The sequence below is a fragment of the Nelumbo nucifera genome, chromosome 1, assembly GCF_055504915.1.
Source record: "Nelumbo nucifera cultivar China Antique chromosome 1, China Antique-T2T, whole genome shotgun sequence".
In the NCBI taxonomy this organism is placed as follows: Eukaryota; Viridiplantae; Streptophyta; class Magnoliopsida; order Proteales; family Nelumbonaceae; genus Nelumbo; species Nelumbo nucifera.
In genome coordinates this window covers 202560217-202582443 of record NC_142649.1, presented here as the reverse complement: position 1 = coordinate 202582443, position 22227 = coordinate 202560217, and the positions used below count along the sequence as shown (strand labels likewise).

At 42.6% G+C, this 22227-nt stretch overlaps 1 protein-coding gene and 1 pseudogene across 1 annotated transcript; one reads left to right on the top strand and one right to left on the bottom strand.

Annotated features, from left to right (window-relative positions):
• Nucleotides 1–5420: 5420 nt before the first annotated feature.
• LOC148804364 (uncharacterized) lies at nt 5421–7032 on the bottom strand. Its single transcript, XM_088886859.1, has 2 exons — nt 6009–7032; nt 5421–5855 (listed from the first exon to the last, which is right to left on the bottom strand). The coding sequence occupies exons 1-2, from the start codon at nt 6867–6869 to the stop codon at nt 5667–5669; spliced, it is 1050 nt and encodes a 349-aa protein (XP_088742985.1). The 5' UTR covers nt 6870–7032; the 3' UTR covers nt 5421–5666.
• Nucleotides 7033–18985: 11953 nt separating this feature from the next.
• Nucleotides 18986–21410, top strand: LOC148804363 (kinetochore protein NDC80 homolog pseudogene; annotated as a pseudogene).
• The last annotated feature ends 817 nt before the right edge of the window (nt 21411–22227 follow it).

Here is a 22227-nt window from a genome sequence, read left to right as displayed (position 1 = left end):
GTCTTAGAGGCAACACTCGAGCTCAAGCACTAGTCGTCTCTCTCTCTGATGGTGAGTCTTCTCTCTCTCTCTCTCTCTCTCTCTTTCGCTTGTCTCTCTCGCTCGTCTCTCTCGCAATTCTCATTCTCAGCTTCTCATTCACTGTCACATATTCCCACTTTCTTAAGAACCGGTGCCACCAGTGAATTGTGGCGGTGAGTTATCTCTCTCTCTCTCTCTCTATCTATCTATCTATCTCTCTCACTCGTCTCTCTCACAGTACTCATTCTCAGTTTCTCATTCACTGTCGCATATTCTCACTTTCTTAGGAACCGGTGCCACTAGTGAACTGTGGCGGTGAGTTCTCTCTCTCTCTCTCTCTCTCTCTCTTTGTGTGTGTTCCATCTTCTCAATGTTCTCATTCTCACCAGTGAACACCAGTGCCACCAATGAACTCAAGTGAACTCATTTTCACCTGTGAACACTAGCGCCACCAGTGAATTCCAGCGAACTCATTCTCACTAGTGAACACCTGTTAGGTCGGGCTTCGGGTTTTTTAAGAGGGTCGGGCTCAAGCCCAAGTTGTAGGCCCATTGATTGAGCTGGGGTCGGGATCGGACCTGAAAAAATTCTATTAATAAGGAGTAAATGCTTGGCCCGAGCCCGACCCAGCCCGGCCCATGAACAGGTCTAATCACATCCATGTGAGCCACCCAACTTTTACTACAGTTAAAGAAATCAGCCTTTCTCGCTGATAGATTTTTGTCCATTCAGTAACTGGTTTTACTCGCCCAAATTTTCTTAAAAGTTAATACATTTTGGGTCATCGTTTTGCAAAGCAGAGTGCAACCATTTATCTCTTTGTTTGCTAAAAAATCGTTTGATGTTCTATTGACGGATTATTGTGGGAACTGGGTGACTAGGTCCTTGAAAAATTTATACACCCATCTCAACTATTGAGAAGGGAAAAATAAGGATTTTAAAAGTTTAAATGGATAACATGATGGCATGCATATATAAACGGTTTCTTAACTTGTCTATTAATTAGGGTAATTTAAGTCCAGTGAGTTAATAGTAAGGTATTTTTAAGTCCATTTTATAGGACTTCAGGTCCTAACAAACTGTGAGAGCTGGCTCGTTTCGTTGGTGTATTAACTAATTTGTTCCAGCATTGATGCAGAATGGAATCCCGCAACCAGTACTTTGGATAAAAAGGATTAAAGGGAAATTATTACACATAAAAAAAAAAAGACAACAGAACAGAAAAAAGAAAAAACCTTCGCCCAACAGCCAACACAATAGTGTGAGACCCCAACCCAAAACTTTTAGATAGCAAACACCCAGATAACCTTTCCTAAGAACAACAAAGCACAGGCCGCTTAAGAAACATGCATAAAAGTCTCTAAACACAAAAACAGAACTGATCAATAGAATTGTCTTCCCCTCCCACCTCTCCCTCTTCCTCTGATCGCTTTTTCTTTTCTTTGATCAGCCTTTACCGAAGCATCCATGTAGAACTCGTCCAACCTTCTTAATTTTCTACTTCCAAGCAAGCCCCCAAATTTGAGGGCCTCCTCAGAATTCATCAAGTAAAAATCCATCTCTTCTTTACTAACTCTTACCTCACTCTCATCTCTCAACCTTTCTACCTCCAGCTCATATCTTTTAAAAGCTTCATTTGCGATCCTTTCTCCACCCCAAAAACAAAAACCACACAAATTAGCCATCTAGACCTATCTTTCAATCAGAGTATCTATAAAATTGGGCTTCCCTAGTCCTTTAGGAGGCTCCAAAGCTCTAATACCCGGGACTGCTCCTTTGCCACACTTCTCTTTCGAGGCTTCTACCAAAGCCTCTAATTCGCCCCTTTTCCCTCTTTAATCCAACTCCGGATCACCTGCCCACAAGAACTCTGCCCACGTCTACTCACAACACACTATCCCGGAATATCGCCTCCTATATAATATCAATTAGGAGGATGAGATGTTCTCCATGTGTAGCTGCAATGTTATGTGGGTAGATGTGGGTAGAGTTTGTGTGGGCAGGAGATACACACTCCTTTAATCTTCAGTATTTGGTCTTTACTCTTTCAATATTTTAGTTTTCAAGTTTTCTCTTTTAAATTTGTATTTTTCCAATTAATTCCTCTAATTTTGGCATTTATCATTTTGTTTCTTCATCTTTTGAAATTCCAGTTAGTTTCAGGGTTCACCTGAGTTGATCCGTTGGTCTGTTTTAGGGTTGGGGTATAGCCTTTTCTTACCCTATCCAAAATTGCCTTGACCCGACATGAACCTGATGCAGATAAGGGTGTCAATGGATTGGTTTTGGATTGAACCCCGTCCGGTCCAAAATCAATTTGGGTGGATTGGACAGACCAATACTACATATAGGATTGGACCAATCTGGTCCAAAATATTTATTCGATTAGATTGGACCTGGTCCGTTCATAACAAATTTATATTGGATTGGGTTGGATTAAGCCAATATCTAGTCCATCGATATAAGATAAGAATATATGTGTCAATATACCGGGTTTGGGTTGAACTTGAAACCAATTTAAATTAGAATGAATTTGAACAGATTGAACGGTCCAGACATTGAATTGGATCGTTCCAAATTGGTCCAAAACATTAATTGGATTGGACCTAATCCATTTATAATGGACTCACATTGGACTGGATCAGATTGGACATTTGGACCATATCCAGTCCAATTGACACTCCTCTGCAGACAACCCAATTGCTAGGTCTTTCGAAAGTTGTTGTGTCCCTATTTTATTGGGGGCTTCAAAAGGATGCAGACTACCCAATTACTTTTCATTGATTATTTTTTATGTTAAATAAAGAAAGAATACTTGGGCTGGTGATTTTGGCTGCATGGTACAGTGAATGCACTATAGATTTTGGTACATTATTCTCTATGATAAAGGGTTAAAAACCATCACAATCCTATAATATATACAGAGAGAGAAAGAACTATAACAAAACCAGAGAAGACGATATAATTTAACTGTTAAATCGATTATTTATGCTATTATCTGAAAGCTAGCTGGAGTACTAAAACCCCATCAGGACAAGGAAACATAATGTCGCACTCCATTATTTTAGACCTTATTAGCATTGACAAGGTTGGGTTGATACAGAGATGAGCAAAAAGACATGAGAAAAGCAAAATTGTCATGGAAATGGCTGAGCCTGAGGTGAAGGCGGAGGGCAAAGTTGGATACAATCATTTTTGTTGATCCAACATGTTCCACGGGGATCTGTTACGCAGCACCAGCATTTTTCGTTATTAGGTTTACATCGCATCGGAATACATGGCGGAATGTTTAGCTTTATACCACCCTCTTTCATCTCCATGGGATCCATTCTCCAAATTTGCTCCTCTTTTTTGCCATCTTTTCTACCTGTTTCCGGTTCACCACACAACTGTAATGTAAGAATGTTGTTGAACATAAAGAACTCAACTAATAGAAAAAAAAAAAAGAAATAGATGAAAGACCATATTAAAGAGCTTGGACTTACCCTCATAAAGCGCAGAAAGACTTAGGAGAACAAAGAAAACGAAGAACATGGCATTGAACTTGGGAGTTGCCATGGATGAATTTGCAGTGAAAAGTGTGATCTAGGATGGGCTTTATATAACATTTGAACATCCTATGAGACAAGGCCAATTTAATTTAGTTGTAATCCACCAAATATCTCAAGAATTAAAATCTTGATTCTATGTGATCTTAGAAATAATGAATTGGATTCTTTTCTTAGTGAAGCTCGTGAGTTTGCTTAATTGCATTGCTGCAAATACATGACAGTGAGGTGGGAAGCAAGATGCGATCCTCAATTCATGTAAGATAATTAAGATCAGAGGAAGGTGGTATGAATTTTACATCAATTTTTTGGATGCAAAATTTGCACTGCCTATGAGACAAAGCCTGTATTTGGTTGCAATGCAAATAAATTTGCACTGATGCAAAATTATGGTAGTGTAAATTCTGAAATATTTTTGTTTTAAATTTCAGTTTATCTTATTTGATTGCAGTATAAATGAAATAAATCAAAACCTGAAGTAGAATAAAGCAAAACCCATAACAAAATTAAACAAGAATTTGCATATTTTTCATTTGCATTCCCGTGCATATGTTTTAGTTGGATCATAATTCTATGCTTTGGTGAAAAAATCAAAAGAACCAAATTGTCGGTTTATCAACCAGTTGAAGGGCAGGGCTGTCCACCCTCCTCATCCTCTTTGAATCTGTTATTCAGAACACGTTGTCAATATTGTCATTCTTTGACTTCGCAGTTAAGTCAGTTGTCAATATGCAACTGAATTAACTTGGTTGAATCAATGCTTATCTTTAGCTCAGCCCTCTTAAACCAGTCCTTAGTATCCACAAATATTGCATTTTTTTCCTGATTGAAAATAAACATTATAAGTTAAAGAATTCACATGAAGGGTCTCTTAATCTTGTTTTTTTAGAATGTATATATTAATAACCTGTATAACTCGGGATGAAACGAACTTGATGGCTGCGATAAAAACTGTGTAACCGCCAATAATGATGTTTCACGAGTAGGAATGGCAACGGGGCGGGGCAGGGACGGGGAGTCTCTCTCCATTCCCGTCCCCATGAAAATCCCCATTCCTGTCTCTGATGCAACAACAACCACAACAGCAACAACCTCAGCAGCAACAACAATAGCAGCTTGGAGCGCCTCTAGATTCCAAATCTCGACTTGATAATTTAGCTCACAGCAGCGGTCAATGGCGTCTGCCACCCCGACTTGTGCTGGAAAGTAGAGTTGAACCCTCCATCTTCTATGTAGGAATTCCTCCACTAGGCCAACAAGTTCACAAAGGCGAAGGAGGATTGGGATCCTGGTTAGATCTGATTGGGAAGAGGAAGTGAGCAGAAGAAGAAGCAACAAGCAGGAAGCAGTGACACGAGTAAGTTGTTGAAGAGAAGCTAGTCACCTTACAATAGGTGACGTAGGTCACCAAGAAAAGCAGGTCTCCCCACTAGAGTTCCAGATCAGGCCAGCATTCAAGAACTCATTTAGTTCAGAAACGTAGTTCCAGATCCCACCTTGCAAAACAGCTATCTCATTCTTATTTCCGAAAGTGCTCATTAACAGAACACCAGTGAATGGCCAGCAAGAATCGTTATATACTTGAGCAGGGTTAACAGCTGATTCCTCTGTTTCAGCTAAATCTGCCAACTCTGAAGTAAACTGCAGCTAAATCCATTGTCGTGCTTACAAAGGAGAGGAAGGGGGGGGAGGAAGCATCTATGAACCAGAAATAACTAGCATTGATATAATGGACAAGAAGCAAACCAGGCTGGCATTGGAAAACCATTTGAAGATTTTATATGGGTAGCTAGCAATCATATAATTAAAACAATGGACAAAACTTTCTGATTGCTTTTCAAATTCCTCATAAACAGCCAAATAAATAAAATGATTGAATTGAATCGAACCAGAAAAATCAAATTTCAAAGCTTCATACATTTGCCAAACTTATAACTTGGTCCTTAGACCATGTACAAAAAACAATAGAAGAAAAGGAAAAACTACTAATCATGTGGCCTTGGATGCATCAGGATATCAAAGTCACTGATAGTCCATTCTACAACTTGATCAGGGTTCATGAAAACCTCTGTACCAACGCCAATAGAGTCCCAAGACCTATCTATAGGCACAGTCCCTGGATCCTGATAAAAAGGTAATGTGAATGCCAATTGTCCAGCCTTCGCATCTAAGACCATCGTTCCGCCAACAGCTTCTCATCTCTAGCAAGTTGAATTGGCTATTTGCACCTCCTCCCTTGAGCACATTAAGTGTGAAAATCACTTCAAAGTCTGGTGAAATTGTAAGCTGCAATATCAGAACAAACCAAAAGAAGTTAAAACTCTTAACTAACTAAAAAATATCATTGCAAATTATATGATCAAATAATCAATATGATCAGAAATCAGAAATTAATTATAGAAAAAATATAAACAAAGAAGCCAGCACATTGATACTTACATCCTTAGTCATTCCTCTGGTACCATAGCCAAATTTTCCACCAGCACTATCAGATTTCAGGGTGAGCTTTAGTGATGGGTATTTGTCTGATGTCCTCAAAAAGTGATGAAAAGCCCAACTCTTGTCCTCTCCAAGCTTCTTTTCCCATGATACAGAGTTGTAGGAAATGTTACGTGTTACTCCTTTACCAAAATCAACATCCAAGTCATAGGTGCCAAAGAAACTCCCTCTAAGAAAATTCTCCTTTCCAACAGTTTGCAAGCTGGTATAGTTATGGAACATAAGTGGCTGATTCATGCACCCCTTTCCAAAACATGAGAATCCATCTTCTGAATGTTCAAAGGGACCGACCTCCCTGCCTTTACTGGGGCACAATCCAGCATGTGTGTCTAGGTTTCCATTTCTAAGAGTAATCATCCAAAACTGATAATAGTCAGAAATAAACCTCAGGTCGTTCTCATGTACCTCACACTTGGAACCAAGATACAGTTCCTTCTGAACAGCATACAAATCTGGGTCATTAAGATGAGACAAATCTTGTCCCCTGAATGAACTAGGAAAAGGCTTTCCAACACTTAATCTGTTATCGGCTTCTGTGACTCTATGCCGAACAGAGAATGTCTTAGGATGGACATCAAAGCAATCAGCTGCTGCCGGGCTCCCCATCTTAGGAGCTTCAGATCCAACCTTGTTACAGTAGTTCCATGAGTCTATGGCCAATCTAAGGTTAGAATTTCTCATACCAGGATCTCCCACAACGGAATATTCAGGTACAGGCCACTCGTAATCATCTAATTGACCGAAGGAAACAGTGAAGGAAAAGATTGAAAGGAAGGAAAGAATAGATAACACCATAGCCATTTTGTTTGTTGCAGACGCACGCACTGCAGATAAACAGAAGAGAAGAGAAATCAGTGTAATGGAACAGAAAATGAATAAGGAGAAAGAGAAACAAAGGAAGGGAGAAGAGACTTACCGTAATGATTTCTCGGTGCTGAATCGGACGAAGTGTAGTGTTGATGATGCTGTATGTATGCGAATGAGAGTGAGAGTGAGAGGCAGATTCTATTTACTATTTATAAAACAAGAATCCTACTAGGAATAGTAACGTGTGCTGGAATGGAACTCTGTTAACCGACTTAATAAACCGAGTAACAGATACAGAGATTGTGATTGAAACGACAAGAATAGGAAATAAGACAGCCGGCCAACCGAAAAGGAAGGCTAAAATGTTGGAGTTGGAGTAGGTTTAATTATTAGTAGAAACGGCTGCTCGAATGGAATTCTTAACCGACTTAACTAACAGAGTAACAAATACAGAGATTATTAGTAGAAGCGGTAACAATAAGAAATAAGAAAACCGGTGAACCGACAAAAGCTGATTCAGTATTCGTCTGTTTGGAGAGTACATTTGACAATCACAACAACTAACGGCTGCCTTTTCATGGCGGTTACTAACGCTCCACACCGACCAAAGCTGATAGCTCTTTATGAAGATCGGGTCGGGTCGGGTCGGGTCGGGTCGGGTCGGGTCGAATTAAATAATCAGTCGAATTCGGATATTTATCGAATTGAATCAGGCAATATCCGAATTTGAATCCGATTAACTATTCGATAAGAATATGATATCCGAATTCGACCGATTAGATATTCGAATTATCCAAATTCGATTCGATTATGTCGAATATCAAATTCAAAATCGGATTTCCGAATACCGTTGACACCTCTACTAAAGACTATATATGTTTTTATTTAATAACAACTTACAATTTTAAATTTTGATATTATAACCTTAACAAAATTGATAAAAAAATATTTAATTAATTATACATATGTTAATAAATTAAATATCTTTTAGATATTATTTATCAAATTTATAATTTCAAACATAAAACATGATAGAAATTATAAAAAAATTAACAAAATGTTACATATTCAAATTTCAATCAAATAATCAGTTTTGGGTCTTAATTGGTTCAGGATAGGCAAGTGCCAGAATCGACCCAATTATTAACCGGGACAAAACCATAACCATGGAACCAGACCCCATTATAATCGGTTCGATCTGTTCAGATACATCGGATAGACATGACCCCTTGACAGTCCAATCTAAAGAGAGCTATCCATTGACTAAAATGCAAAGGGTTGGATGTGAATCCCCTGATTTGTCGGTTGCTTAGGATGTTGGTTTTGGCCAGCTTACGGGAATCTATGTCAGTTTTGATCTTGTAGGGAGATGCATTCAAGTGAATCCGCATTCTATCACCCCTTGGGTCAATCTTTTACATTGACCCTTCAATAAAAATTTGCTGCATCATCTTGAATAATCTAGGGATAAGTGGACTGTATTCCACCTCAGAAATCTAAAATTGCAATCCCCATCCCCTATAAACCGCATCATGCCCGTGAATTTGGCATTAATTCACGGTCAGGATTCAGTCCACTCCTAGAAATCTTAGCTTTGCCCTAGGGGTGGACTGAACGGTTAAGGGGGTGTTCTATAGTGTGGATGAGAAACTGGTGGGGGTGGACTGGTCTACACCACACCCTGTGGCAGAGACCAATCCACACCACACCACAATCCACAACTGTTCTAAACTATGGACAAACTATGTGAACTAGACCAGCCCACACCCACAGTGGACTAGACCAATCCACACCACACCACCAACATTTTAAAAAACGACTTGGAAATGGAACCGTTCTGACCACCGGTTTCCGGGTCAACGGTCGGACCATTTCGAACGGATGGCCCGTTCTGACAAACAAATTAAAAAATAAAAAAAATAATTAGAAATAAAAAACGACAAAAAATCATTGAACGGGTTGATGGTTTGATCACTCGGGTCAACGGGTTGTTGACTTTTTCAATGGCTTTTAGCCAAAAACTGGGTTTGGGGTAAAATGGAACTGCTTGCCTGGACATTTCCCGGGCGGAACGGTACGACTGTTCGGGTCAACAGCGGTTCGAAAACCTTGATCTACATAGTTAATCATAAATTCTAATTTTTGCATTTTATATGATAAATATATTGAAAAATGCATCAATGCATTAATATTAACCAATAAATATGATTTATTTTATAAGAACAATAGTAAAATAATTAAAATTTTAAATATTTTAAATATAATCTTATTGATAAAACATTAAAATTTAAAAAAATAAAAAATTAAGTAAAATATTTAATATTTTATTGACAAAAATATTAAAATGTGAAATAGACAATAGAGTAGCCTTTCAGGGAAAGTGTGAAGTAGGGGATCAAAAATCAAGTGTGGATGGTCCCCAACCACGAGATTTTACCGTGGATGAGAAATTAGGGTTTGAAAGGGATTTGTCCACGCTATATAGGGGTGTGGACAAGACCAGTCCCATCCACACCCAGCCGAACGCAACAAAATCCCGTGGACGGGACCAAAACGGTCTTGTCCACGAGATTTAAGCAGTTCCGAACACCGCCTAAAACCCCAAGAATCTCTGGCAGCGATAGTGGTGTTCCAATCTTGCTTTCATCATCTTGATCGAGATTTATGATTTGATATGGATGTAACAAGGAGAGGGTCAAATACCATATTCACTTGGATGCAGTGGTTTGGTTGTCACTACTCACCAAAAGGAGATTGGCTTCGGTCAAGGCACGCTCGTGCTCACACTGTCCCAACAGCCTCTTTCAACCTTTGCATCGGGAATAACTTCCCATGAAATAAAGCACATGAGTAGGGAGATATTCCCAATGCAAGACTGAAAAAGCTTCTCGAACGGGCATTGTCCGGATGGTAGCCCGAACTCCACCAAAAGTAGAGAAGAAGATGATTTCTTTTGTTTTAAGAGGATCTTCTCCCTCCAAATACACCACTCTCTTTGATACACCTAATTTGTAATTACTATGGATGTCAAAGGGCAGGGTTAAGTGGTAAACCTGCCTTAATATGGTTACAGGTAACATTGTAAATATGGACTTTGTTGCTGCTTGGATTAACAAGGAGATGAATGGTTTTGGCAACTTGTGGTCATGGAAAGGTGTTAGAGGCATTGGGGTTATGTCCCTAGGGTGGTGTCTTTGATACTAGAATGTAGAGTGTTCTCATTTGTTGTACCTTGGGGTTCTGTGCCCTTATATAATTGATATTAATAATCATTTTTAAAATAAAGTTAATATTGAGAAATTAATAAAAATAATGGTAATAATTAAATAATAATATATTATTATTTTAATAGTAATTAATTAAATGATAAAATACTTAATTATTATTATTGAATAATTAAAACAATAATTATAGTTAAAAATAATGATAATAGAAAAATATTAAATAATTAAACAATTAAATATTAATAATCTAATGAAATAATAAATAAATAAATAAAATAGTAACTAATTATTACTATTTTAATAACAATAACAATGTTATTGTTAATTTAATAAATAATAATTATTATTTTAGTCATATTTATCATTATGAAAATAATATTTTATTATCATTATCATTATTATTATTATTATTATTATTATTATTATTATTACTATTATTATTATTATTATTATTATTATTATTATTGATGGTGCACAATCCGATCGGTCCTAGCTGCCGATGACCTCGCCTCTGACGAAACTGGAGGTGCCTGAAACAAGGAGGAAAATGGGGACTTCCGGGGAGGAACCCGGTTGGAACACTCCGAAGCTCAAGTTAGTGCTCTTCAGAAGGCAAGGGAAATGAGGAACTTTAAGATTAGGAAGCACAAGAATCACATTCCTCCTTCTTTGGGAGATGGGGGCCTTTTATAATCGCCCTGTACACTCACTCCCATACCTCTACCAGATCGGGCATCATCACCTCCGCCAAATCGGGTGTCATCATTTCTGTCGGACGCCAGTTCGGGTGTCATAGCCTCTGCCAGTTGCCAGTTCGGGTGTCATAGCCGCCACTGTTCTTGTCAGGGCCGTCTCTGTTACGTCTGAGATGGCGGTGGCAGGTGACCGTTGGAGGGCGGCTGTCATGTGTCGGACCTCTAATCAGTCAGGCGCGCCGCCTCCATGTACGGGCTTCTTGGTCGTCAAGTACGGTTGTTCAGTCAGGCGACTTGGAGCCGAAGTGGAGTGCGAGGTGAACTCTTGAGTTCGGATAGAAGTGTGGCCTGAACTGCCCCAGGGTGGGTCAGCTCGGGTTTTTGCCCTTTGCGCTCCTTGTAAGCCTTAGGACCTCCAAGGGAGAGCTCGGGTTCTTCCTTGGGGAGCTCGGGTCGCTGGTTCCTTTCTTGGGGGAGCTTGGGTCGCTGGTTCCTTTCTTGGCGGAGCTTGGGACTACCTTTCTCAGAGATCGGGTTATGGGCCCGCTGCCATGCCGAGCTGGCGCTTCTGCCATGTCACTCTCGGTTGCTTCCACGTGTCGCGTGGCCAAGGGGTCGGGCCAAATCTTTCTCCATCAATTGCCCCCCACTCCCTGTGCACGGGGTCCTGACCCGGCATGGAGAGTTCATGGGATGACGGGTGGATTTGCCTTGCGACGCTTTGGCCTTGTTTCAGAGCTTCTTCGGTCTGACCTTCTTGTGCTTTTGGCTCGATCAAGGTTGGCTTGGTTCGACCAGGGGTCAATCCCGGGTTGCCTGCAGCTCACGCGCGTAAATGATTTCAAATTTTTGAACATCAAGAAATGTGCGCCAACCTGACTTCTCCTCGGGGGATGCGCAGCCGGTTTCGTGGGGAGCCGTTTGATGGTTTTGATCTTGGCCGTTCATGCGCGAGTACAGTGGCTATAAATAGTGGGGGGCCCCTGGTCACTTTCCTTCGCTATCCTTCAGCATTCGTTCCTTGATCTCGTGTCTCAGGCTATCAACTCGCGTCACTTTTCGTAGTCCGGTAGCTTTTCCTAGTGAGTCCTCAACCTTCTCTTTGTTTCGATGTCTAGCTCGGGTAGTTTAGATAGTCTCCTGGGGGGTCTGATGCTGGTTCTACGAACCGAGCTGCTGCCCCCAACTGCCTTAGTGAGTCCGAGGTGGGGCCCGAGGATGAGCTCAAGTTTGAGCCCGTTGGCCCAGTCACCTCGGGTAGTTTGGCATCCACCTCCCATCGAGGTCGGGTGCTAGACAAGTTCGGACCTTCCACTATGACGCCCGAGAGGCTTTGGTCCCTTATCGCCCAGTACAACTTGCCCGGGGAGTATACTTACATTTTACCCTCGGGCGACTTCCCTTGGGAGCACGGTCCGGACGAGATCGTGATATTCCGGGAGCAGCTTGTTGTCGGGCTGTGCCTTCATTTCCACCCTCTCATCGTCGAGGTCATGAACCACTTCGGTGTCACTGTAGGTCAGCTTCACCCGAACTCTATCCGTAACCTTGTCGGGACCATCTCCCTTTGCTGTGAACACTGCCTTCCATTGGACCTGGAAATTTTTTCCGCTATTCTCGTGCTTAAGAAACAAGCGGGTAGGGGAGCGTGTAGGATTTTCAGTATAGCAGTCCATTTATCATGACGTACTTGGCTGCCTGGCGCTCTACCCTTCTAGCGGCGCGGTCTGCGGGGAGGGTTCTATGTAGCAGGAAGCTCGCGAGTGGATCAATCCAGCTAGGTTCTGCTTGGGCGACAGGAGCGACCTCCTCTGCCCCCTGGAGAATGCTAGGCCGAGGTAAGTCCTCTATGTACACAATTCTCATGGTGTTGTCACTGGTGCTGGCTAGCCGGGACAAGGCATCGGCCTCAGCGTTCTCTGACCTCGGGATTTTCTTGATGAAGTGTGACTGGAAGCTAAGAAGAGCCTCTCTTACCTTTGCCAAGTAAGCGATCATAGTTAGCTCGCGAGCTTCGTATTCCCCTGTAACTTGGTTTACCACGAGCTGGGAATCGCTGTAGATAACTATGTGTTTTGCCTTTACCTCTTGCGCCAGGGCTAGCCCGGCTATCAACGCCTCGTATTCTGCCTCATTGTTGGATGCCGCGAACTCGAAGCGTAGTGCGTACTCCAGTTTCGTGCAACTCAGACCGTGGAGAACTACATCGGCTCCGCTGCCCTGCTGATTTGAGGAGCCATCTACGTGAAGGATCCGGGGCTCTTCATCCCAGTTCGCGCTCGGCCTAACCAGAAGAGATACCGAACTGGGTGCGACCTCAAGGGGCTCAGACTCAACCAGCCTGGGAGCACCGAGCTCACCCGGACTAGGAGCCTCGTGCTCAACCGGGCTGAGGACCTCGGAGCTGAACGTGCATTCTGGGACAAAATCCGCCAAGGGTTGAGCTTTGATAGCGGTTCGTGGCTTGTACTGGAGGTCGTACTCACAGAGATCAATGGCCCACTTCGTCAATCGACCAGAGACCCTAGGCCTGAGTAATACTTGCCTCTAGGGTTTGTCTGTGAGGACGATGATGGTATGGTTTTGGAAATACGAACGGAGTTTGCGGGCCACAATGACCAGCGCATAGGCTAGTTTTTCTATCTCTGGGTATCTTGTTTCTGCTCCCTACAATATTTCACTAACATAGTAGATGGGTCGTTGGACCCGATCTGCTTCCTTTATCAGTACCGAACTGACCACTTCGTCGCATGCCGAGAGGTACAGTTCTAAAACATCGCCCTCTTCGGGCGGGTCAACACTGGGATACTGGCGAGGTATTTTTTGAGTTCGTCAAATGCGAGCTGGCACTTCGGGTTCCACTCGAACCCTTTGCCTTTTATTGCCTTGAAGAAGGGCAGACAACGGTCTGCTGATTTAGACATGAAATGACTCAAAGCGGCTATTCTACCGTTTAGCCTCTGAATCTCTTTCACTTTTCGGGGTGGTCTCATATTTTATCTTGTCCGGGTTGGCCTCAATACCGCGTCGGTTGACGAGGTACCCTAGGAACTTACCCGAGGTGACACCAAAGACACACTTGTTTGGGTTTAGTTTCATGCTAAATTGACGCAGAATTTGAAAGACAGGATGCAACTCTTGTATTAATTCATGCGAAAATTGTGTCTTGATGACCATGTCGTCTACATAACACTCTACCTTTGTGCCAATTAAGGGTTGTAACAGCTTATTCCCAAGTCTTTGAAAGGTTGCCCCAGCATTTTTCAGTCCGAAGGGCATAACCTTGTAGCAGTACAGGCCGGACTCGGTTACAAAGGCGGTTTTTTCCTCATCGGCTGGGTCCATTCTGATTTGGTTGTAGCCCGAGTAGGCATCCAGGAAGCTTAGCAACTCGTGTTCCGAGGTCGCGTCCACTAGGCCTCAATCCTGGGGAGGGGGAAGCAGTCCTTTGGGCAAGCTCGGTTCAGGTCGGTGTAGTCGACGCACAAGCGCCACTTGCCGTTTGCCTTTTTTACCAGAACGGGGTTGGCTACCCAGCTCGGGTAATGAACTTCCCTAATGAAGTCTGTTGCGAGGAGCTTCTTGACTTCCTCATCGACCGCCCTCCAGCGTTCTGGGGCTAAGTTGCGTTTCTTCTGTCTAATGGGCCTAACTACGGGGTCAGTATTCAGCTTGTGAGTTATGAGCTGAGGGTCTATGCCGGGCATTTCTGCCGTGCACCAAGTGAAAACATCTAAGTTATTGAGTAAGAAGCGTACCAGTTCGGACCGCAAGGGTTCTTCCAGGGATGCTCTGACCTGAAGTAATATGGCAGGGTCTTCTGCCGAGACAGAGATGGGAACAATTGCCTATGTTGGTGCAGCTTGCTCCTTGTTCCATTCCACAGGTCGCTCCAGTTCGAGGTCGCCAGTTACCTTGGCTTTTCCCTTGAGAGCGGCGACCTAGCACTTACGGGACTCGAGTTGGTCGCCCCGTACTACCCCGATGCCGAGGTCCGTTGGGAACTTCATCGCCAAATAGTAAGTGGACACCACGGCCCTGAAAGCATTGGTGATTGGCCGGCCTACTATGGCATTATAGGGGGAGGGGGTTGCAACCATTAAGAAGTCGTGCCTGAGTCTTACCATCAAGGCCACGTGCCGACTTCCACAGGTTCCGTGTCCTTTCCCAGGGGTTTGACCTCCTCTCTGCTGAAACCAACCAGCGGGATGTTCGCGGGCTTCAAATCACTATCTCATAACTGGAGTTTGTCGAAGGCTGCTTTAAAAAGGATGTCTGTCGAACTGTCGGAGTCAACGAGTACGCGCCGGACTTCGAAGTCGTTGATCTTCACCTTTATGACAAGTGCATCGTCGTGGGGGTAGTGAACCCTGTGTGCATCGTCTTCGGTGAAGAATATGAGGTCTTCCGTCCTAGACCGCTTTGGGGGGTTTTGTTCTTCTCTAGTGGCCTCCTGGGTTGATGCCCGAGCTGCTGCCGAGGTGCATCCTGCTACGATCGATCCTCCAACGATCACGTGGATTGTTCCCCGAACTGGTCTTTCCTCCACGGGCTGCTTCTGCGGTTCAGCTAGCCGGCTACTGGACTCCGGAGCATCTCTGCTGTGCTCCCCCTACCGATCTGTCCTATTATTATAATTATTATTATTATTATGCTGTAAAAATTTTCTCAAGTACCCACGACGGATAAGTTCTTCTATCTCGTCGCGGAGATTATTACAATGTTCGGTTCTATGACCGGGGTCACTATGGAAACTGCAGTACAAGTTTTTATTCCTCTCGTTCGAGTTTCCCTTCAGACGAGGTGGCCACTTCACATACGGGGCGTCTTTGATAGTCATTAAGATCTCGGCCCGCTTCGCGTTTAAGGGCGTGTAGTCCGTCCGACCTCTTAAGGGAGCTCGGAATGGTTGGCTTGGCTTCGTCCCCCGAGGTGAGTCTTTCTTTCTCCTGTCATCTGGGTTGGAGGGCTCGCCTTCCCTCTTCCTTTTTTTGATCCCGTTTCTTTCTCCTATCATCTTTGGGCATGGGAACCACAAGGAGTTCTGATGACAGGGGGAAGGGACTGAAAGAACAGGGGCAACTTTCACCTCGTCCGAGCTTGCTTCTTTTCCTCGGAGCTCGGGCAAGACGCGGGTAATAGTTCGGCGACCTCGCAGGCGTCTTCGCTACCGCTTAGAAGGCCTGGTATTGGCGCTGCTTGCCTTGGTGTTGCTGAGCTCGATGGGCCCGGACTATTGGTAGTTCGCAGCCAGGACGCCGAACTGGTTCTCTGCGAGCAGGAGCTCGAATTTGGAGTGCCAAGGTTCTGACTTGATCGGCAAGGAAGTTCCTGATCCGCCGGCGAGCTGCAAGGCGGGGGTAATTAGTTTTTCCCTCCTGCCTGGGGATGAGGCCTGGCTTCTGGAGGGGTGCCGAGGTGGGAGCTGTGGTTGATTCAGAGGCAGTTGGGGGAACTGCTGTTGGTAGTGACACTGAGAAATGTGGTGTAGTACTTGTTGCTGATGAAGCTAATGCTGCTGGAACTGCTGCATCTAGGCTTGCATTGCCCGCATGCACTGCATCAAGTCGTCAAGTTCGTTCTGGCCAGTCGCCGGAGGGACAGCGGCCGATTCGGTGAAGGTTGTCCCAATAGGGAGGGGAAGGGGAACATTCACAGGTGCCACCATGTTTGGTGCATTGAGGCTAGGGATTTCGTCCGTCGAGAGGGTGACGGTGAACTGTTCGATGCATATAGTGGCGGGCTGAGGGTGTTCCCCTACAACATTCAAGTCGGCGTTGTGCCTGTTGCTGTTGGATGAAGCCATGGAAGCTAAGGTTTCTTTGAGAGAGAGAGAGAGTTAAAGGTTCGGGGAGGCCTTTTGAAGTCTTCCCATACACAGCGCCAAATGATGGTGCACAATCCGATCGGTCCTAGCTATCGATGACCTCACCTCTGACGAAACTGGAGGTGCCTGAAACAAAGAGGAAAAATGGGGACTTCCGGGGAGGAACCTGGTTGGAACACTCTGAAGCTCAAGTTAGTGCTCTTCAGAAGGTAAGGGAAATGAGGAACTTTAAGACTAGAAAGCGCAAGAATCACATACCTCCTTCTTTGGGAGATGGGGGCCTTTTATAATCACCCTATACACTCACTCCCCTACCTCTGCCAGGTCGGGCATTATCACCTCCGCCAGATCGGGTGTCATCATTTCTGTCGAATGCCAGTTCGGGTGTCATAGCCTCTGCCAGTTGCCAGTTTGGGTGTCATAGCTGCGACTGTTCTTGTCAGGGCCGTCTCTGCTATGTCTGAGATGGCGGTGGCAGGTGGCCGTTGGAGGGTGGCAGTCATGTGTCGGACCTCTAACCAGTCAGGCGCACCGCCTCCGTGTATGGGCTTCCTGGGCGTCTGGTACGGTTGTTCAATCAAGCAACTTAGAGCTGAAGTGGTGTGCGAGGTGAAGTCTTGAGTTCGGATCGAAGTGTGGCCCGAACTGCCCCGGGGTGGGTCAGCTCGGGTTTTTGCCCTTTACACTCCTTGTAAGGCTCAGGACCTCCAAGGGAGAGCTCGGGTTCTTCCTTGGGGAGTTCGGGTCGCTGGTTCCTTTCTTGGGAGAGCTCGGGACTCCCTTTCTCGGAGCTCGGGTTATGGGCCCACTGCCGTGCCGAGCTGGCGCATCTGCTAGGTCACTCTCGGTTGCTTCCACATGTCGCGTGGCCAAGGGGTCGGGCCAAATCTTCCTCCATCAATTATTATTATTATTATTATTATTATTATTATTATTATTATTATTATTATTATTATTATAAAGTTTTAATATAATAAGTGAATGTTACTAATAATAAATGATGAATAAAATTCACAAAGGGAAATTGGGGGATAAATAATAAAAATATTGTCATTCTGATGTTTGGAATCTAATAAAATAAGAGGTATTGGAAGAACATTGAAAGTCATTTGCTTTGAAGGTATTAGAGATTGAAAACCGGTTAAAACAACAAGGCCTTGGATAGGCTATGCTTAATTACAAATGCCATACAAATCTTTCATCCATTTTGCTTATTTTTTTTTTGTAAACTAATTTTGCTTAACAGAGTGTGACTAAAAAAACAAAAGACGGTGTAAATTACAAAAAACACCCATTGTACTATGAGGTCAGTCAATGATAATTACCCCTGAACTTTCTTTGAGACAAATACTCTTCACTATTAAGTTATTAAGTTAGACGACGAAACACATTAAATTATCAAAATATACACTTGAACTTTCTTTATTTTATAATTTTTTTACCAATTAAGTGGTATCATAAACATGGCAATCAATCAAGTGTTATTTATGAAAATTCATGGGTGGGTTATTTATCAATCAAGTCTTAAACCATAATTGACCCAAAATACTTTCATTTTCCAAAGGAAACCAGCGAGAATAACAAGGATCATTTTATTGACATACAAAAAGGTTTCTTTAAATCCGTGTTTTATTTTATTGACACAAATGTCTTTGTTCATCTTAAAGTATAAAAATTATTCATTCCTTTCTCTAATAAATCAAGAAAAACCAAATGAAACCTTAAAGTTGTGTTTGGTTTGAAGAAAAAAGTAGGGTCCCTTCCTTTCCCTACTTTTTCCTTCAAACCAAACATAGCCTAAATACATATATATTGAAAAGAAACCTCTACCATTTTATCTAAATATTGAATCCGGTCAGAAATATAAACCTATAGAACTTCAATATGATATTTAGAAAATTAATCGAACCGTAAATCGTTCAAATAAATAATAAAAGGGTAATTTAGATATTTAAAAATTTTAAATAGCTGAATGAGAATTTTTTCAAAGTAAACAGACAAAACTCCAAGATAGACCTGTTCATGGGCTAGGCTTTGTGTATGAATCAACATAATGAATTCTGGCCCAAGCCTGAGCTTGACTGGACCATTGGGCCTAGGTCTTGAGCTCGAGCCCGACCCTCATATAAAGCCCGAAGTCCAAGCCCGGATAGAAATTTGAAAACAAATTTTTTTCTTTTAATTTATTCAATAAAAATTGTTTTATTTATATTAAAAATCTTCAAAACTCAAAAATAATAAACATCTCACTATTACTTTAAAAAACAAAGAGAAGAAGAGCAAAGAAAAAATATTGTATATATATATATTTTTTATTAAATAAAATATATATTTTATTATTTAATATATAGTATCATGTCGGGCTTGGGCTCCGGCCGGGCTTTTTTTGAGAAAGCCCAAGCCCAGCCAGAAAAAAAGTTAGGTTTGGTGCTTTAGGCCCGAGCCCAAACCCAGGCCTAAAATTATGACCAAACCCAACTTATAACTGGCCAGACCGAGATGGGCCGTTGGGCTACCCGGCCCATGAATTGGTCTACTCCAAGGCAAAGGGGCATTTATTGCAAAGTGAAAGTTGAGGGAATCTTTGTGTTCAGGGGGTAATTGCTATTGACACAAATTTGGGGGTAGTATTTTGTAATTTACCTAAACGAGGGGAGTGAGACAAAGGCGGGAAAGACTGAAAAAGAGACGAATTTGAATAGATAGAAGTCACAGAACCAGAAGCGAGAGACGAAGAGAAATGAGAGGAGCCATCAGTGGGCGGAGACGCCCAAAGGACTCTCTGCAAGATCGACTTCCGATCGACACTCGCCATTTATGCACCATTCAAAACCGAGACTCTGACGCCAGTTTCTGCAGCAGCCGCCCCTCCAACTCTTCCATCGGGATAGGTCGTGCCACCTCCACCCCCATTACCGATCGCGTCCATCAAGCCTCCGCCATCCGCGTCATCAACGCTTACCTCGCTTTCCACTCCTCCTCCACTGTCCTCAAGCCCCCTCTCCCCTCTGCCAAAGACATCACTGCACCATTCGCTTTCTCTTCACTCACCTCGATTGGCCCTCTTTCAAACTCGAAGAAGATCTTCCTCTTCTCCTCAAACACCTCAATTGCCCCTTCAAACTCAACAAAATCCGCCCTCAAAGCTCCCGGCACTCTTCACTCTTGGCCTTCCCTTCTTGCCGTCATTCACTGGCTCATCGAGCTTGCGTTCTACAACGATCATCGCGTCTTCTTCGACAACAACGACAAATTCACTCTTCCGAGATAATAGGGTTCTTACTCACATCGTAAATTGCTAGTCACTCTACATCCGTGGCGACGATGATGGTGTTGAAGATCTCGATAATGAATTCAATAGACAAATGTAACAAGAGAGGGATGCCGCGGCTGAGAAAGTTAAGTCGTTGGGGAAAGAAGTGGCTGATCTTGAGGCCCAACTTGAAGAATTGAGGTCGGGGCCATCCGAGAGGGAGGTGCTCGAGAAAGATAAATCTATGCTGGAGAAGGATGTGCAGAAGTTTCACACAATTGTTGAGGAGCTCACTAACGCAATTGTGATGGTGGAGAAGACTTTGAAGGATTAGGAGAAGGAATTGGATGCCAAACTCCAGGAGAATAAGAGGATTTCTGAGGAGAATGAGGAGACGGAGAAGAGGATTGATGCGCAGACTGTGAATGCTAGGGATGCAGAGAGGATGAAGAGGAAGGTCCATGCTATGGAAAGAGATATTGCGGAGACAAAGCTTGCGAGGAACGATTGAGAGGAGAAATGCTGGCACCTTGATGCCACTTTAGCACATAAGCTTAAGGAACTTGAGAATCTCTCAATTGAATGAAATCATGCTCTTAGGAGGTGAATTGTTGTGATTTGCTTGATGATTTGCATTTTGATTTGTTTTTGCCAATTCATCTCTAACTAGTGTGCTGGAGTTGCATCAATTATCTGATTTAGAAGGTATATTGCTTCATGATCTAAATAGGTCAGAAACCATTTTAGTTTTAATTTTATAATCGAAGCATTTTGGTTTGTGGGTTTCCTGAGTATAATTTGAAATTCCATTCCATTATAGCTTTTAGGGCTGGTTTATTCCTTGTGTAGAAATTAACAGGAATGTTTTTGTTTTCATTTATATTTGAAGTTTCTGCTTCAGCATGCACAAAAAAATACACGTTCTTGATAGTTTTGATTTGTTTTTGAAACTCACAACATGAAAAACAATCCACATTGAAGAACACTTCCTTCATGGCTATAACATTGTTTCCTTTTTGTTATTTCCAGGCTAAAGATCAGAGGCAATTATCAATATGTGTTGAACGCCAAAGGATCAACCCCTGCTGAGTTGTTGGGAATTGACTACAAAGGAAGACTAAAACCTGCCCTTAGTGAATTTATGGATAACATAAAGAAAAGCTCCAAGGCAAAGTTGGAGGAATTGATTTCTATTTGACAACAGTCTGTGGAAAATGCTACTAAGATTGAGGGCAAAGGAAATTGTCTTGCAGCCCTTCAATCTTGGATTGATGAGGTATGTGCTTGGGATGGGATTATACAACAGGGCATGGTATTTGTTTGTTGATGTCATGAAAATTTTCCTTTCATTTTGTTTAATAGATTCTCAAATTTGTTCTGGTTGTATATTTTGCAACTAAAAAATTGCAGGTAATTACCTTGCACCTTTTGTTAAGGCTGCAGCAGTTACATGATCTATCTGGTTCCAATGATATTGAGGCTTTTCAAGTTCTGTGGCTTGAATCCATTGAGTGTTGGATTCTAATGTGTGTTTGACACAAATATCTTTTCTCTTTAGGAGATTCCATCCAAACCCAGAATTTCCAAGCGGTTTTTTTGCCTCTATATAAATCGACTTCAATGTGCGCATCCTATCTTTATGTTTGGGGTTTTCATGTCAACACCATATCGTCTCATTATCCCTTTACAAACACGTATACTTAGATGTCTTAAACTCTTTATAGATCTTGTTGCCTAAGACAACCTGCTCTACCAATAATTCTATTAATGATTGGTCCATTGAATCATTCCATCTAATCTGCCTACAATGCTTAGACTTTGGTGTAGCTAGATGTTAGACAAATAGGGATTTACCCTTTTGCCAGTATCCTGGGTGACCGCTTGTCGACACTTGTGAATCTTTTCCCGACACCATTCTTGGTAACCAGTCTCATATCATGAATTAGATGGATTCATACATACCTGAAAGATGAAATTTAAAACACACTTAAATTTGAATAAAAAACATATGCCAACATTCAACATACGAGCATCTAATTCAGATTTAGTACCACTAAATAAAATGTATGCTTGTATAGCAATAATGAAACTGAACATGTTAATAACCATAACATTAAACAAAATCAAACTATTCTCAATGTGATACAAATGGTTCATCAATAATAAAAGCATATATGAAGCCAAAACCACTGGTCTCACAACAATCCACCCCATCGGACTCCTTTTTGAGTCTGCCAATCCCGAAATATCTCCGAACCAAGCTGATCTCTAAACGAAGTACTCTTTGCAAGTTCATTTCTTTGGAGTTGTTGCGTTAAGTTGTCCTCAATTGGTGCATCATCCATGGCTTACT

What these genes read in the sequence shown, in the direction of transcription:
- LOC148804364 (XM_088886859.1), bottom strand. Translation starts at nt 6,869, where the DNA reads ATGGCTATGGTGTTATCTATTCTTTCCTTCCTTTCAATCTTTTCCTTC. An exon ending in CCAGAGGAATGACTAAGGAT is followed by an intron (nt 5,856 to 6,008) that starts GTAAGTATCAAT and finishes CTGATATTGCAG; the next exon opens with CTTACAATTTCACCAGACTT.